Here is a 17,795-nt window from a genome sequence, read left to right as displayed (position 1 = left end):
TCAAACATTTTTTTATAAACTTCGGTTATTTTATTTGTACAGTGTCATATCCACATTGTAATTTCAAGACATATACATGCAGACTGATGTGGGTACACACACATTCAAGCACGCATTCAAATGCACACACTCGACCTCAAACATACACATTCACACACAAAAACAGCAAATGTCCTTCAACCACAGAAGAAAGAACTCACTCCCTAGCGAGAGAAAACATTTGTCCTTCTGAAATGTCCTCGAGTCCATATGAGCTTCAGGACTGTTGTTATGCAGCAGACGTTGACCTTTGACATCCTCACAAAGGCTGGAAGGTGTTAAGTCTTATTCACACTCACAAACCCTTACACATATTCCCTTCATCACTATTGTTCATTACATACAGTATATGTGTGTGTGTGTGTGTGTGTGTGTTTATATGATCTGTGGCTGCTTGGAGCAACGGGGCCAGAGAGGGCGCAGGCTGAGGATGAAGAGGACGAAGAGCAGTATTGCGATGACGGTGACGATGGAGACATAGCCGGCGTGGGGCAGAGGAGGAGAGTCGGGAGCCTCAGCTGGAATCATGTTGGTCAGATTCAACATGTAGCCCAGCGTCCAGCCTGCGTCACTGCCTTTAATCTGGACACAACACGAGAAGCGGGAAAACTATCATTGTCATTCACTGATGCACTACAGGCCCGTACACTTAAGAAGTATTCATACTGTACTTGAAGACAGACAGATGATAAAACTAAAGGAAAAATGAATAAAATAGTGGGGAAACAGAAAGAACACACATGCTTCCACACGCTTTGAAATTAAATGAATCATATGCTGTGAGCATATGCTGAGTGACCAGATCTTAACACATCTGAAAATCTATGGGAGGTTCTTGGACCAACCAACCATTAAAACACCAAATGAAGGAACATACATTATTTTTGAAAAATGGTGTTCATACCTCCACTATAGTTCAGGAGAGAGCTGAATTCATTTTTCAAATAACAATTCAATGACACTTGTGGTCATCCATAAAGTCGCCATCACAAGCTGATTGTCAGCTGATCTTAAAATAACAAAACTGATTAAGAGGATATGAGTTTATTTATTTATTTAAATTTCTGTATTTAATTTCGGAATATGAGTAGGCTATTAGAAAACCTGATCCACACTCCAGTCGACTTGGTGGCAGTAATGTACCAATTCGTTGTTTACCAACCGCCAATAAACTTCAAAGAATAAGAAGAATAAGAATAAGAATAAGAATAAGAATAAGAATAAGAAGAAGAAGAAGAAGAAGAAGAAGAAGAAGAAGAAGAAGAAGAAGAAGAAGAAGAAGAAGAAGAAGAAGAAGAAGAAGAAGAAGAAGAAGAAGAAGCAGCAGCAGCAGAAGAAGAAGCAGAAGAAGCAGAAGAAGAAGGACGCTACCACCTGACTAGTAAGGGCTAATCATATTCATGCAGGTGCTCGACGCGGCTTTTACGACATTTCTCACTACTCTGGAGGATACTCTGTCAATAAAAAGGTGCCAATGCAGCTTTCTACCGCAATTATAACTTAATTCAGTCTTCTTTTAGTGCGCCTTAATTTTCTGTACTTTACTTTTTTGCTGTCCTGTGTTCAGAGACGCTGTGGTCGGCTGCTTCAGCTTCCAGGACAGAAGAGAGCCGAGTCGAAAACCACCGCTCACTCACCTGATTTCCACTCGCCATTAACCCGAGGTAAAGCACCTGCCCGTGTGCTACTTGTACTTTCATTCGTTGATGGTGATTTTATTTTCCTCGGCAATGGCAATGAAGCTGTACTGCTGTTGTTATTTGGCTTGACCAACATGTAGCATGCATTTAGCTTTGAATTATCTGGTTCTATTGCTCCCGCATGCTCATTGGTGATGCTAAATCACGTGCATTTGCATTGCTGGCGATAAATAACTTATTGTGGCAGAAGAGATAAATTCCTGTTGTGTTGTTGTAGTTTGGCATAGACATTATTCTTTGACATTTTTATATGCAGTCTATGGCTTAGGCCAAGTAGTAAAAGTTACTCCTTATATTGCTGCAGTGGTGTTTGGTGATGGCTATTCCTGATGGTGTTGGTCTTTTTGGGGGCGTTGTTTACTGTACTGGCTATGTTATAGGCTGATTCCCTTGCTCCTCTTCCTCCTATGTTTCAGTGTACTAAAAAGCCCCAATATATGATTAATAAGTGGATTTAGTCAATTTGACTCTGTATACTTACACCTCGGATGAGAAGGGCTTTGCTACCATTCAAGGCAAATTGCAACAGGATTCAGCTTAAAATATTAACTTTGAATCAGAATACTGTTATTGCTATTAATATATATTTAATGCGGGATATAAACTTCATCTCGAAGGAGAGAGATATTTGGCTAAAGGATAATGCTGAGACCGACGACTTTGCATACCAACCTGGCAACCTGCATCCTAAAACCCCTTTAAGTCTCGAAAAAGCCCTTTAACTGCCCTTAACTGAGGATCAGTTAAAATCACTCACTTTTCCACAATGTCCACACACACACACACACACACACACACACACACACACACACACACACACACACACTCACTTGCCAACATACACACGGGGTGCATGAGATAGGAAAAGGGTGGACTCTGATCTACTAACCTTCTTGATGAATTTTATATTTGGGTAGCTCTCTGAGGTGAAGTTGTATCCTTCAGTCAGCAGGGTGAGGATGTATGTGCCAGAGAAACAGTACTCAGCCAGGTACTTTACTTTTACGTCCGGATGCTGCTGCTTTATCTGTTCAAGTTCAGTTCAAATGCAGTGATATGATCAGAGTTTACTATAGGCTGGACATAGATAAACATGGCAGGACGTTTTATTCTGTGTGTAACTGATGCGTAAATATTCCCCAACCTGATCCCAAGGGGTCGAGCAGTAGCTTGTCAGCTTTTTCCTGACAGTGTCCAGAGGGATGGATGTATCAGTCAGATTGAGGAAGTTCATCACAAAGTAGTAAGCGGAGAAAGCCTACAATGAGAGAGAGGAGGGGACAGGAAGAGATGAGGCAAAAGGAAGTGAACTTGTCATGGTATCTTTAGCAAATGCAGGAATCAGTTTATATAGGTACTAATGAGATAATTTCTCATTATTTTTTTCTGGCCCTACTGACTCATATCGTTTGTCTTTTGATAGTTGTTCCATGTAGAATTGTTTGCACAGTGAGATATTAATCATCAGAGTAACTCAGAGGCACTGTTTCTGAGATGTTTCACATGCAGGCTGTGTGCACCACAAACTAAATGCCATTCCCCTACACTATATGGGGGTGGTGGCAGACATAAAATAAAACCAAAAGTGCCTGCACGGCTAGAGACAAGTGAAAATATGTTTTTTGGTGACACTTCGAATCAGTTATTTGTATATTCTGATGCAAATCAGGAACAATAATTTGCACTTGCTACTTCAGCCATCACTGATCATAAAGACAAGTCATGCTAAAAACAGAAGTCACTTGCTGGACTGTGACATTTAAAGATTATAACAGATAGATCTGCATGTTGTGTAACTGCTCTGTGTGTCCATACAGCACACAGCATCTCAGTCGGTCACTGATATATGCTGATTAATAAACACTGACAACTGTGTTAACCTACCCCAAAGGGCCCTTGCAAAAGTGGCTGGAAGACCCCATTGAAAGAGCACTGGCTGTATCTGCAGTATGTGAAGTTGAAGATACTTTTTACAACATCCAGGCATTGTGAGAAGTTTCCTTTCCCCAAGTGAGTAAAGGTTGCAGGAGCTCCCTGGGGTTTCCTGTCTGACACACAGGGGCTGTCATAGAGGACTGAGTAGTTCTTTGTCTCATTGTAGCCAGGGTGGAAACACGGATCTAATATTGTTCCTGGACCTGACTAAGAGAGATATTGAGATAAAGAGGTGTAATAGACAGAGTAAGTTAAGTGAATTGATTCTTAATATTTTTGCTTTTTCAGTCTTGCACATAAGTGTTGAATCATCTCAGATTTGATTAGATTCACATTAATGTTAATGGAGAAATTTAAGCCAGAAGTTTACCTGAGTCTGTTGTGCCAGCACCATACGTAGCGCTTGGTCTTTACCGTAACACAGGAAGCTGTGGGTATACAGGTTATAGTCATTTCCGTAGAGTCTGAAGGCCACGGCGTTTTCGGGTGACTCCGAGCCGTCAAAATTATCGGATACAAAGCTAATCTGAGTGGACGCCCCGCCAAGGTCAAGGGCGCCTGTGGTTTCCAGGCCCTGCAGCAGAGACAAAAAGGCGCTGAAGCCGGTGCACAGCAGTAGCACACCGATTGACTCACACAAAGCACATCTAAAAGTGGACAAATGTGAAAAGACACACATCTGGTATGTGTACAAACCTGTTTGAGGCGATCGTCCAAGTAGTTGACTGTGACCCAGCCAAAGGCCCCCTCTTCCTGGCCACTTAGAATCCTTGCTCCCTGAAAGGAAAATGGGGACTTTTGCAGGGCTTCCTCCACAGCGTGGAAGACCACGTCTGATGCTGAGCTGTTCTCAATGCTGCATGCACACAACAGCACAAATTCATTAGATTGAGTCACATTCATAATTCAAATCAATACAGCAGCACATAAATAATAAATGGACTGTGTAGCATATAATGAATTTGACAGTAACATATTTGCTGCTCTGGCAGTAAAGTTCATGTAGAGATAAATCATAAAAATAGGAGGATGGAAAAGTCTATGGACAGCATTTGACTGCCAAAACAATTCTAGAGTTGAAGCTTGGATGCATGTTTTATGTGTGATTATGTGTGGATGTGCACTGTACTTGAGCAATCTCATTCCCGCAGTAGCCCCTAGATAAAGGGGGGTCTCGAGGTGTCTTTTCCCGGGAACTCGCAGCTTGGCTTCCTGCATGCAGTCTCTCAGAGACTCCCCTGCTCTCCATGGAGCTGATGCATAGCTGGAGATACCTGGACCTGAAGGAAGAATGAAATGTCAATAGGTGGAAGTAAGGATGAAGTAATTCAGCTTAAATTCAGTGACCATAAATCATAATGAGATTCTTGAGATTCGAGGGACATCTGCTGAAATTCATGCACTGCCAAGGAAAGGGAGCATCCTGTAACATCCCTGATGTACCTTCCCTTGAGCAAGTACCTTATCCTTAAATTATGTGTGCTCTACTGGTGTTTTGGATATAACTTGTGTGATTTTTTTTTCTTTTTTTTTTAATGTTTTTTTTCTGGCTGTTCATAAATCACATGAAAAGATGAAAATCAGCAAGTTCATCTCAGAATATACCCTGACTGTGGCACTCTACCTCGAGACTGGTTGCTACTAACGACATAAGTCTTTAAAAACAGCACAAAAATATAATTTCAATTTAAAAAAAAAAAAAAAAAAAAAAAAAAAGGCTCAGAAAAACAGCTGGGTGCCGTAGTTTAAAGCAAACTTAATTGTTAGACGTGTTGATCCCATTGTCTGCGGGAATCCACGGTCTGGTGCCTATGAAAGGGTTCTGCTTTAAGCTTTGATAACTGATGAAAATAACATGATGAAAGAGGCCATCACACACTGATGGCGCTTTGATAGATAAAAAGCAGTAGTTAAATCAGCTTACAGAAGAGAAGTGAACAGCAGGAGTTGGTTTGACAGGCCTGTCTGTCATGTAGGCTGTGTTAATAAGCCAGCCAAAACAATTGTTTGCATAAGAAGTTCCCTTTTGGCTGAGGCACTTCAAACACATTTGGATTCAATAAAGACAATAGTTACAATGTGGTATATGGTAAAGGAATAGTTCTGTGTATAGAGGAGAAACACGTTTGCTGTGGAACGAGAAGATCTTGTCTGTGTCGTATGTTTCCATAGCCATGGTGTGAAAATCTATTTCTTTGGTGTAGGCTATAGATCTCGAGCGCAATTTGCTTCGTCTCATTAGTGATCTCTTAATTCATTGTGAAAGACCGTCCAATGAATCGTTTGGGGGAAAAAAAGAACAGCTTCAAATCATCCGCACTGAAATTCATTTATTAAAAACTTATTCATCTTTACAACAGACTTGGGGACTTGATTAGAAAAGTGGAACCCAATGCTTTTACTCGGCTTAGCACAAAGTGAGTCAGCCATTAGTAGAGCGTCATGTTTATAATGAGCCATCACATCTGATGCAAGTAAATTATTAATAAAGTGATATTCCAATACAATAATCCATCAGGTCTGGGGTTTTAAATATTAATGAGTTTTTAATAAATAGATTTAGGCTGCGGATGCCCTGCAAGTCTCATACAGAAGGTAAACAGTTTCGAGCTGAAATGATTAGTCAGTTAATAGATGGACAAAAACAATCAGCAACTACTGGTAACTGATTGTCATTCTTCAAGCTAAACCAAGCCAAGCATTATCTGGCTCTAGCTCCTCCAGCATGAGGATTTGCTGCTTTTGTGAATTGAGTGGTTTGGGATTGTTGGTTGAACTAAACAAGGACATTTTGAAGAGGTCACCTCGGGCTTGATGGAGTTGTGATGCGCATTTTTCACAATTTCCTGGCACTTGAAAGACCGGACAATTATTCAGTTAATTCAGAAAATAATTGGTTGCACTATCCATTAGACTAGAAGACAAATAAATAATGCTGCATTTCATTTGTCTGTGTCAACCCAAAAGTTGTTTATATTATGCCTAATAACTGATCTATGAAGCATGAATGGGTTATTGACCATTAATAAATCCATTATTTACAACATATTAACCACTCATAAAGAAGGTGGTACGAACAAGTCTGTCACTATTGATGTTTTCAAAGCTAGAGAATTGTTCCAGTGTTGCAGAAGTAATATTTGTTAAAAGTCAAGTGAAATATATAACTGTGTGCATGTTAATGTGAGTTCACTTCACTACTTGCATTAGAGGTTGTGCGCCTGAATGTGTGTGGCCGTGTGACACATGGCGCAGCGTACCCTACCTTTGACTTTGCAGGAATGTGTCTGCTCAACTCGTCCAGTGTTGTTATCTTTCTCCGCCGGCCACTCGTAGATATACAGAGCTGTGTGGGAGGATCCAGCGTCCAGCACGATCCCATACTGTGGTGGAGACAGGGGGAGGAATTCCAGCTAAGCGCTCAGTCATGTTAACTCTGGATGACTTCAATCCAGACACACAGTTTAAACATGCAGTATAACTGTGATGGAGATTGTCCTCTGTCCTCCGTCTCATGGTGTATGTCATGCAACATAGGAGGATTCACCGGCCTGCAGTCCTTAGAAGCCATGTAAGTCAGTCCTACACAAAGCATGACATACACCATGGGATAAAGGATAATCTCCATTACAGTAATGGCTGAATGGCCCATTGAAGAACTTTCATAACTGTATATCAGATATATTTATTGGTGCAAACAGAGATATATTAGTTTAACTATTATAAAACAGTTGCCTAGAGACTGTAATGATTAATAGCCATGAGACTGGGCCTGCATTTGTGACAAAAAGGACTGGTGATTTAATATCCTTATCGGTGGCCACTGGCCATATTTGGTGACGGTTTTCTAGAACTAGTACTACAGGTTGAGGTCATATTGACAAGACATCATATTTGGCTTGTGGACTTTGGACTCAGATCCCACTGTAATTTAGTGGACTTCCCACACAGGGAGCAGGCTACAGTATTTGAGTGTTTTCCCTCTACCATACCTTGTACTTTTGGGCGAGAGGCCTGTTCTGCAAAACTGCTACCGTCACCAAGGCAACAATCGCTATGACACCAATCACAGTGATGATGATGGTCACAGGCGTGTGCCAGGGGTTCTTCTCTTTCATCTCTGAGAGCGGGGGCGGAAAAAAAGACAGACAGGAAAGGAGAGGCGAGAGGGTTGCCGGGGGTAGAAAGTGGAAAATGGGGACACATTGGAAAGAGAAAAGGAGGTGTGTGCGTTAGCCCAGTCTTGCATCCAGATGTGCTGTGTGATGTCACAGCATGTGTGCTTGTACGTATGAGAGAGATAGAGAGTGTCTGCCGGGGGTTGCAAGTGTTTAAACTGTTATTATTTTGTAACCAAGGACTACAGATGGACATCTGATTTGCTGTGTCTGAACTCAAGCGGAGCTGTTCATTGATTATAGGAGGCAGTTGTTATTTCAGCCACAGCACATTACAAAGGTCTCCTTCTAACAACACCAAAGTACTTAGCTAATTCGGGAATATCAACACGCTTTGAAAAAAAGATGAAAAGGAAATTAGTTGAGCCATTTATACAAAACAGTACGGCAGTTGGCTTCAATTGACCTATTATGATTAAAGCTATAGCAGTGAGTCACTGAATGTGTACAGTAGGTGCTTCTTAGGTAACTTCATCATCCTGTTATAGGTGTTATTTTTTTATCCTATATATATTTGGCTGCTGTCTCTGCAACTACTTTGTTGGGTTCTCATTCCTTCCTAAGTACTCATTTAGTTTCCACTGTTTACTAATGGGATTTAAAAAAAAAAACACACACACACACACACACACACACACACACAGTTTTATAAAGGGACAAAAAAGGGTGTAGCAGACTGTCTGTATTCATAAGGCCATTGTGATGGAAAATTCAGATGAACAAGATACCAGCATGAATTGTAAAGTACACACACACACACTCACTCACTCACTCACTCACTCACTCACTCCCTTTCACACATGCACACAAGCATGCACATGGTTGTTTATTACCAAGGTTGGTAAATTGACAAACAGTATCTAGGTCCACATGACAGTTGGCAAAGTAAACACACACTGTAGAAACAGACCTGACTGTAGAGTACAGTACACAATTCATGAGGACATAGACTCACTCACACACACACACACACACACACACACACAGCTTTGTGTCTGCTGTTTTGCATCAGCAGGACATGCAGCAATGATAGTGAACATGACCTTTGTCCACTGTAGGAAAACATAGAAAACCTGAAACTTAAAGCACATTTACGCAGCTAACCAACAGTGAACTGAGCGGAAGAGAGAGCACTTACCTCTGTTGTCCACTTCAATGAACTTATCACTGACAGGGGAGGGAGAGAGACAGAGAGATATGTTGAGAGAGGAGGGAGAGAGAAAGAGAGAGGGGAGCGAGGGGGGGGGTGAAGAAGACACAGTGGAAGTGGAAAGGAGATGAAAATACGGGAAGTACAGGAAGAAGAGAGAATGAACAGAAGGGAGGTAGCAGAGTGATATGAGGAGAGGTTTTTCCGTCGTGGCCAGATAGAGGATTAGAATAGAGCTGTGTGTGTGTGTGTGTGTGTGCGCATTTCTGGTGGAGCGGCTCTGAAGCACTGAGTTTGGCATTTCCTCCTCAAGCTGGGGTCGCAAAGCTGGTCACTATGGAGACGCAACTAAAGTGTGTTCGTGCGTGTGTCAGTGCACTTTTGTCTCTCTCTCTCTCTCTCTCTCTCTCTCTCTCTCTCTCTCTCTCTCTCTCTCTCTCTCTCTCTCTCTCTCTCTCTCTCTCTCTCTCTCTCTCTCTCTCTCTCTCTCTCTCTCTCTCTCTCTCTCTCTCCTCTCTCTCTCTCTCTCTCTCTCTCTCTCTCTCTCTCCTCTCTCTCTCTCTCTCTCTCTCTCTCTCTCTTCTCTCTCTCTCTCTCTCTCTCTCTCTCTCTCTCTCTCTCTCTCTCTCTCTCCTCTCTCTCTCTCTCTCTCTCTCTCTCTCTCTCCTCTCTCTCTCTCTCTCTCTCTGAGTCGCTCGCCCCAGCACTACTCTCTCTGTTCATTCTGTGGGATGTGTAGCAGGGAGGGGAAGTGGGGACTCCCTTGTTGAGCTGTTTTTTTTATTACTGGCAGGCTGTGATGTCATCTCTGTGACGGATCGGGATCCCCTGCTTTTCTCTGAAGCTCTGTGTGTGTGTGAGAAGAATAGGGATTGCTCAAGAGCCAGTGTGTGTGCAGACCCAAAACATGACCTGCCTGCAAATTTGTTGATCCATTCACAGATCCATTCTTTATTTCCCTCTCTTTGCTACACTCATGAAAATACATAAATGCTTATGTCGAAACATGCACTCGACTACTGCTCTTAACTAATAATTTATATCACTTATAAATCCTTTAAACTTCCTCCTTGGAGAGAGCTGTATAACTCAAAGCCTTCCACATTAAGGAAACTTTCTTGTGCGCACACACGCACACACTAGAAAGTATTCTGTAATTGTTTGACTCATCTCTGAGCAGGTAAACAAAGTTCATAAGTATTTTTTTCTTCTTTACCCTGGAACTATCTGAACCACATAAGGTCTGGGTGTTTATCTATTTACTCTGTATTCTCTAAGTGAGCATACTTTTGTCTCTCATCTGAAATCATCGTCTTTCCTGTAATAGCCAGTGTAGCATTCTGCATGTCTCATGGAAATTATTATTATTGGACAGACAGAAATATGTCTTGCTGATTTATTTAATTAAATTGCCTTAAATAAATTACACAGAATGTAATTATAAGACAAAAATGTTAACAATAAAATGTTTAAAGCACCATCAGACTTTAAATGTACAAAGTGGAAGAAGGAGACAGAGAATGTCCGTATACATCTGACAGGTCTAGACTGCTTAAGGCGCAAATGACCCTCCACATGACTGACCCTCTGACACTTGGACCAATAGACCTATAAAATCCAAAAACATGTATGTTTCGGATGTCACTCTTTGAATTCAGTTTTCATGATTGGATTTATGTTAATTGATCATCTCCAGTGTTCCTACATAACAGAATTAAATCTGAGCAAAGTGGAAGAAAAGGATCACTGACTGAAATGTTTGAAAGCATAACTCCATATGAATGTAATTCAAAAGTGCATGGGGAAATTACTCAGGCAATAACAGAGTTCATAGGGAAAGATATGATGCCTTTTTCAGCACGGTGACCAAGCCTGCCCTTCCGCACATATTTTAGCCAGGTTGTCATACCGGAGCTATATTTAAAAAAAAAAAAAAATAAAATAAAATAAATAAATAAAAAATACAAGCTGAGAGTCGCAGCAGAGCTGAAAACACTACTACAACTGACATGTGGTCAAGCCGTACAGCAGAGCCCTATCAGAGTCTTACGGTGCATTTCATTAATGAAGACTTCAACCAGCTGGGATCTCCATGAAGAGAACCATGTCTACATAATGACGAACAATTTTACATGCTTACAAGGCTGTAAGTTAAACAAAATGTTCAATATACTACAGTGATTGAAGTAGTTAAATAAAAATGTGTCATTCATATCAATTCATGCATTATCTAATTTCATCATGACATATAGGGCCTACAGGACAAAACAGTTTGTTTAATCTAATATTGTGTTAGTCATAATATAGAATGTAGATTTATTGTTTGTTTGTTGAATAATACAGAAGATAAGGAGCTTTAAAAAATAATCGCATATTAAATCAAAATTGCAATATTGGTTAAAAAAAAAAAAAAATCGCAATTAGAGTATCTTCCAAAATTGTTCAGCCCTAGTTTATTGGTGAGTCTAAAATCTCCAAAATTTAGCAGAAAACATTGCTTTAAGTTGAACGTTTACTCATACATGCACTGTAAAAAAAAAAAAAAAAGTGGAATCAAAAAACACATTAGCAGTCAACACAAATTACAAGACACAAAGAACTTCTATATAAAGGTTGCCACATTTGGTGTCAGCCATTAAAAGCTGACACAGTGCCAACCACAGTGGGGGTCTGACCACTAACCCTGACTGCTTTACTGTCTGCGTTAGATCATACCAGACTAGCATCTTGTTTCAAGAGGATTCATCAAACAGTTCCTCGAAGGCGTGCAGCTTCACTGTAGCAAGAATGAAACCATGTGATTTTCCCAAACTGTGTGTGCACTTGTACTACACCATCTTGTAACATGTAAAATTTATGAAAACATCTGTCATGGATCTGGTGCTTGAAGTAAACAACCTTACCGTTAATGAATGACCATTAATAACAGCTGACTCCAATTACAAAACACCTGCTGTTTTTTATAGCACAAATAAGAGTGTGGGGGAAGTGGTTACATTAGAGCTGTAAAGACACTCTGCACTGCCCTTCCTTCCTGTTTCTGTCAAGTTTGAGAAGAATTTACCAACAGTTTGGAACACTGAGTTTCCAGTCAAAGTCCTTTGACTTGCTCACAGATGACTGTGCTTCATCATGTGTAATCACTTACTGATGACGATGTTGTTGGCAGCCGACTAAACAGATACAGACGCATAACCACAAACACACGTTGAGACGGGAAATGGGGCTTACCTGAGCAGCAAAGCAAATCGAGGAACTCTCTTGGAACGTCAACACAGACGGGAACACAGGCTTTTAGGCCATGCAGATACACGGGTTTATATTTATACTTGTGAGGAAATTTATTGACATAATGCATTCCCTAATGATCACAACTACATGCCTAAACCCAGCCTAACCCTAAAACGAAGGTGTACTCTTCAAAAAGCCACATGAAGAAGGTGAATCAGATATAGGCCTACACACACACACACACACACACACACACACACACAATCTTTTGTTCACAGGCACATATACACAGGACGTCACGGATACACAATTCCACTCATGTGCGCCTCAGTCTTTCCATCTCTGACCCTTCTGTAAACACATGTATTGTTAAGGTGAGGCCTGGATTGTTCAGACTGCGACAGGAGGAAAGACAGAGTGGTTGGGGAAAAGGGAGAGGGAGCATAAGTGGAAAACATAACATCTGCCGTCACTCAGTGTACGACTCTGCAACCTTTTTTTTTTTTTTTTTTTTTTTTTTTTGGAAGTTTAACTCAAATATTTGAAGAATTTTATGAGATTTTTTTTAGTACGCAAAGTAAATAGAAAAGCATTAGAACGTGCTTCAACTAACTTTTAGTTATCAGTAAGCACAAAGTTAAAAAAGCACTGTAGGGGAAAGACTTGAGATTCAACATAAACTTCTGTTGCCTGCAGTAGATATTAGTGTTTAGATGAACAACATTCAGATCATTTACTTACAAAAACAACGTTCAACAACTCATAAACACACAAAATAACATTCACAGGCACAAAGCCATTTTTTTTTCTTCCTTGTGTCATGATGACCATTAAGAACATTCATTCTGTAATAGTTAAACTTTAATTTCATCCTCACTGATTGTAATGTTTACCTTAACCTAACCTTAAAAGTAAGTCCTGACTCTAAAGACAAATTATTTCCTTTTGCAAATGTCTAAAGTTCAATCTAGTTTTCACAAGTTGTAAAAGTACAGCACATGCCCGGAGTCCCCACCCTTGCTCGTCTGAAACTTTGGGCTCATAAATCTGAGATAAAGAGATGTGAAAGAGAGAAGAAGGAGGGCATATATTGAATCAGCAGATCCTCAGAAGGGTCATTTCTTTGCATTCAGTGATGAGTCAAAGAGTGACACAGTTGAGGATAAGTTGTGTGGTTTCATAATGATGGAAGAACGAGATGACAACAACGTCCCTGTAAGGCAAGTCTTAAATTTGCTGTACTGCTCTGGTGGTTATGCAGCAACAAATCATAAGCTTTTTGTGTAGACACATGTTCATAATGTGACAAAGGCTTAGTCACCCCAGCTCGCCGCACACCATGCTGAAACCAGCATTTGAAACCTTTTAGTAAAAATCAGCAAGACCATAGTAGAAAAAGACTTATGCAAAATATAACGCAGGACTACGTGTGACTATCAGCTGTAAGATTAAACCAAGTTAAAGTTCTCATTGTTCTAGATCTGCTCAAGAAATGATGGGATGTCAGAAGCAAGGACAGAAAGATGGAGGAAAATAAGGAACAATGGGAGAACAAAAAATATAGGCAGTTTATAAATATTATGTGATATTTTATACTTTTTTTTAAATGTAATCCATTACAAATTACAGCTGTCAAAAAAATGAAGTGGAGTAAAAAAGTGCAATATTATACAATATTAATTATAAAATACAGATGTACTGTAGTAAAGAACCAGTACCTGTCCATTGAGTTGCTTACATGCTCAAACCTGCAGGCATGACGGGCAATGACTAAGACCTATTTTTCCAATGGATAGTAGAAGACATAATAGTAACTGGAATAAATAGCACTTTACAATGATGGATATAAGTGAATCCTTGTATTTAATTATGTACTTGAGAGTAAATGGGCCATGTTATTTTCCTCCTTAGCATAATCACCCACAGAAATCAGCACAACACTGTCCTTGAACTGCTGAACTGTCAGTGGGCTTCTTGCTTCAATATTTTCTCTGTTAATCTGGATTAACTGCTTTATAAATACTCCTTGTTCAGGCTGTTGTGAAACAGCACAGCACAGTTTGCTGCTTCCCCAAAAAGGGAACCTCTCGCGCGTCATATGATGAAAAAGGAAGTATCTCTGCCCGCCACGGGGAAGTGGTCCGTCCTAGCTGGTTCTCAGTCCAGTCTGACCTCCCCCACAGGACAAGACTGACACTAACCCTGCGTCTGCCCTGACCTTCAGCAGAGAATAAAAATAGCATTTGCTGTTTCAGTGCAAAGTGTGTTGCTGAACATCCCCAGCTGGGATGAAATAATGGCCACTGATATAATTTAATTACACAATGGTTACTTGGTGTTTGTGTTCATCTTCATTGAGAGCCAGTTGTTTAACTTGACAGTTATTTAAGATAAGCTATCACTCACTTAACATAAGCAAATCTGGCTTTTGTATACACTTTTCAGGTTGTCCAAACATTCTTGAATTCACTGATAAGCAAGTAGTTTAAAATAAATCACCTTAAGTTCAAACACTATTGGGCTCAGTTGATGTTAAAGGATCATGTCACCCAAAGCACCAAAACAAAACCAAAAAAGTGGTGTCTTGTATTGCAGATAATTTTGGTTGAATTTATCCAGGTTTTGAGATATTTGAGATTTGCCTCCTCACCAATTAATGGAGGTGAATGGAATTTAATTTGTGGTGCTCACAGTATCGACAATTAGCATGAAATTTCACTCACCTCCGTTTTATTGGGGTGGACACAGACAGATATGTTGAACATAATTAGAATTACATACATTTTTCTTTTTTTTTCTTTTTTTTTTTTTGCCTGGACCGCAACAGCGGGGCCTGCCCTATAAAAACAAATGTCCGTGACTGAGTGATTAAGGTTACACCACTGATCAGTCAGCCGAGTTTTCAAGTTTCTTCATTGGTTGTTGCTCTTTCAAAATGATTCCGAGCGAACGAGCAGCGTTGTGAACAAGCAGCGTTGCGAACAAACAGCGTTGCGAACATAGTGCCTTTGGTGCTAGATTTCCCAACTTTTCAGACCCATTCACTGACTTTTCACTGAAATCTAGCAACTTTTTCGACAAACCTTAGCTACTTATGTAGAAGAGAGTTGCCAGTGTTGCCCTGCGAGTGCAAGGTACACCTCTCTATGCTGAATGCATTGGCAGCTCTGTAAATATAGCCAAAATCACAGCACAGCCATGGTGATCTGGTGATTTTGTCAGCATTTAAGCTGTGCAGGGCAGCAGCTTGGAAAGGATAGGAAGTGACTGCTGGTCAACATGTAGTCTTAATGAGCATGTAAATGAGAACAGCTTTTATTAGGAATTCAGCTGTATTTAAATCCTGTATAGGTGAGCACAGATAGTAGGAGAGAAGCAAGTAGAAAAAGGGCTGGAACTAGGCAGAATGCAAATGGTCTATGATGCTGTCCAGTCACATAATAGGTTTTAGTATTATTGTAATTTGGGTGAAGTATTCTACACAGAGCAAGGTACCTTATCTTTACAGGTTAAAGTATCACTTTAGTATTGGTTTTGCCAAATTGACCTTTACTTCCTTTTTCGGAATCCTTGAATTCACTGATACTTAGACAACATAAAACAAACCTTTTTAGGTACAAACAATATTGGGCTCAGTTAATATTAAAGTTACCCAAATTACAAAAACATAGTTTTGGTTTAACTTCTTCAGATCAAGTAATGATCACCAAGCATAAGCAAATATGACTTTGGTATACAATTTTAAACATTCTTGACTTCTTAGTTAGCCTAAAACAAACTTTTTAGGTGCGAATAATATTTGGCTCAGTTGAAAGCTCACATTAGACCTGGCAACAAATGCAGCACCCAGTATGGTTCATACGGAGCATGTAACATGATTGCTGTCACAGTAATTGCTTTATGGCACCATCAATACAATCATTAGATCATACTGTCAGATATATTGACAATTAAACTTTAACCAACCCCCATCAACTGATTTCAGTTATTCAGATAATGTTGGGTGGTTACCCACAGTGACATGCACTTTGCCTGATCAACTAACATAAACCTCACATGATCTTGTATAAGTGTGCCACAGTGTTTATCCTCAGTGGAATAAACACACAGACTCTCAAATCTCCAGGTAAATCTAGTGTACAAAACACACACACAGATGCACACAGGCACCTGCTTACACCACCCATACGCACACTTAGGCACATGCTATGAAAAAGTCACACACCTGCCCCACACCGCTACAGAGCCGCTACATGCAGTAAAGCAAGTCACACAGTTGGAAGAGAACACACACTCACCTGATAACTTAACATTTACTGTACAGACTGCTGGTACATCCTACCGCTGGATACACTGGGTGGTAAGGATTTCCTACTCTCCTGTGTGCAGACAGAGTGTGTATGTGAGTGTGTGTGTGTGTGTGTGTGTGTGTATATGTGTGCCAGTCATAGCAGTACACCTACCTCTTTGTGCGGACATGGGTTCTTTCTCAGCAGCAACACAATGCTCTTTCTATTCTTTGCCCCTCTCTCTGTCTCCCCCTCTCTCTCTCTCTCTCTCTCTCTCTCTCTCTCTCTCTCTCACACACACGGTCTCTCTCTCTCTCCCCCTCTCCCTCTGGTAGCACAGCCTCTCTGCCTAGTGTAAGGTTTATCAGCACCTCCCTTTCACATACACTCGCTTTATTAGGAGAAGCAGCTTCCCTCCTCCCTCCTGCTTAGCCCACTCCCCTCCTTCCGAGGCGCCTTTAGCTGTGCCTTCTGTTTACCCCTTTTTCTCTTCCCCTCCCTCTCTCTCTCTCTTTCTCTCTCTCTCTACACCTCTGATACTCTCTCTCTTCCGCTGTCACTCTTTTACTCACTCCTCTGGGGTTTTCTCCTTTCCCCACTTTCTGCATCTCCCTCTCAGTCTCCCTCTCTCTTTCTGCCTTAACACTCCCACTCTCCTCACCATGTCTTCTTAATCATTTTCCTTCTGCCTCTCTTTCTCTTTGTCATTGGCTCTGTCTTGTAAAGTGGGTCAAACATGAAAGCAGAGTTAGATCTGGATGGGAGCTGCAGCTGAAGCTGGAGGGATATTAGAGAGAAAACAGCGGGAAAAGTCAGTCTCCTGCTTAAAATCCTTGACACCCGTCACCCTCGTTTTTATAGATGTAATCTTCACTCTGTGGAAAAAACACTGGCGTCTTAATGGCTTCTACTGAAGTCTTTAACTTCAAGTGCAAGCCTATAAAGTTAACTCCAAGAGGCATTATGTAAGGTTCCTACATGCAGAGCCGCAGGAACAGGAAGCTTTCAGTTCAGGATGATAAAGAAACCTTGAGCCCAGGGCCATGACATGGACACTGCCACCTGTGTGTTGTGTGTGTGTTGTGTGTGTGTGTTTCCGCTTGTTACACACATTTACCAAGGCTGAAAACAAAGCCGTGTCTGTTTACGTCATGGTCACAGGGGGAGTCCAATCCAAATTCACACACTCCAGGGTACACTTTAACCATCACAATGAACCTCCACTCCTCAGCACTGCTACTTGTATGAGAAAAATCTGCCACCATCAGCAGAA

General features: G+C 40.8%; 1 protein-coding gene and 1 long non-coding RNA gene across 6 annotated transcripts in view; one reads left to right on the top strand and one right to left on the bottom strand.

Annotated features, from left to right (window-relative positions):
• Window positions 1-7: 7 nt before the first annotated feature.
• On the bottom strand, window positions 8-16,877 carry entpd1 (ectonucleoside triphosphate diphosphohydrolase 1). Of its 3 annotated transcripts, XM_056366580.1 has the most exons (11): window positions 16,697-16,874; window positions 16,532-16,612; window positions 7,667-7,794; window positions 6,940-7,057; window positions 4,804-4,954; window positions 4,371-4,530; window positions 4,045-4,248; window positions 3,624-3,881; window positions 2,884-2,997; window positions 2,629-2,766; window positions 8-621 (listed from the first exon to the last, which is right to left on the bottom strand). In XM_056366580.1, the coding sequence occupies exons 3-11, from the start codon at window positions 7,790-7,792 to the stop codon at window positions 415-417; spliced, it is 1,476 nt and encodes a 491-aa protein (XP_056222555.1). In that variant the 5' UTR covers window positions 7,793-7,794; window positions 16,532-16,612; window positions 16,697-16,874; the 3' UTR covers window positions 8-414. The 3 variants fall into 3 exon arrangements, with proteins under 3 accessions (XP_056222555.1, XP_056222554.1, XP_056222553.1); XM_056366579.1 differs by lacking the exon at window positions 16,532-16,612 and having other exon boundaries at window positions 16,697-16,877; XM_056366578.1 differs by lacking the exons at window positions 16,532-16,612; window positions 16,697-16,874 and adding an exon at window positions 8,991-9,391.
• Window positions 628-17,795, top strand: part of LOC130162771 (uncharacterized) — a 35,119-nt gene continuing 17,951 nt past the window's right edge. For all 3 annotated transcript variants that reach the window (XR_008826306.1, XR_008826308.1, XR_008826307.1), the window contains exons 1-2: window positions 628-1,507; window positions 1,607-1,703. This is a non-coding gene — a long non-coding RNA (uncharacterized LOC130162771). The remainder of the gene's footprint in view (window positions 1,508-1,606; window positions 1,704-17,795) is intronic.

The sequence above is a fragment of the Seriola aureovittata genome, chromosome 21 (genome assembly GCF_021018895.1).
Source record: "Seriola aureovittata isolate HTS-2021-v1 ecotype China chromosome 21, ASM2101889v1, whole genome shotgun sequence".
In the NCBI taxonomy this organism is placed as follows: Eukaryota; Metazoa; Chordata; class Actinopteri; order Carangiformes; family Carangidae; genus Seriola; species Seriola aureovittata.
The sequence above is the reverse complement of the archived record's forward strand: the minus strand, read 5'-3'. Positions and strand labels throughout refer to the sequence as shown.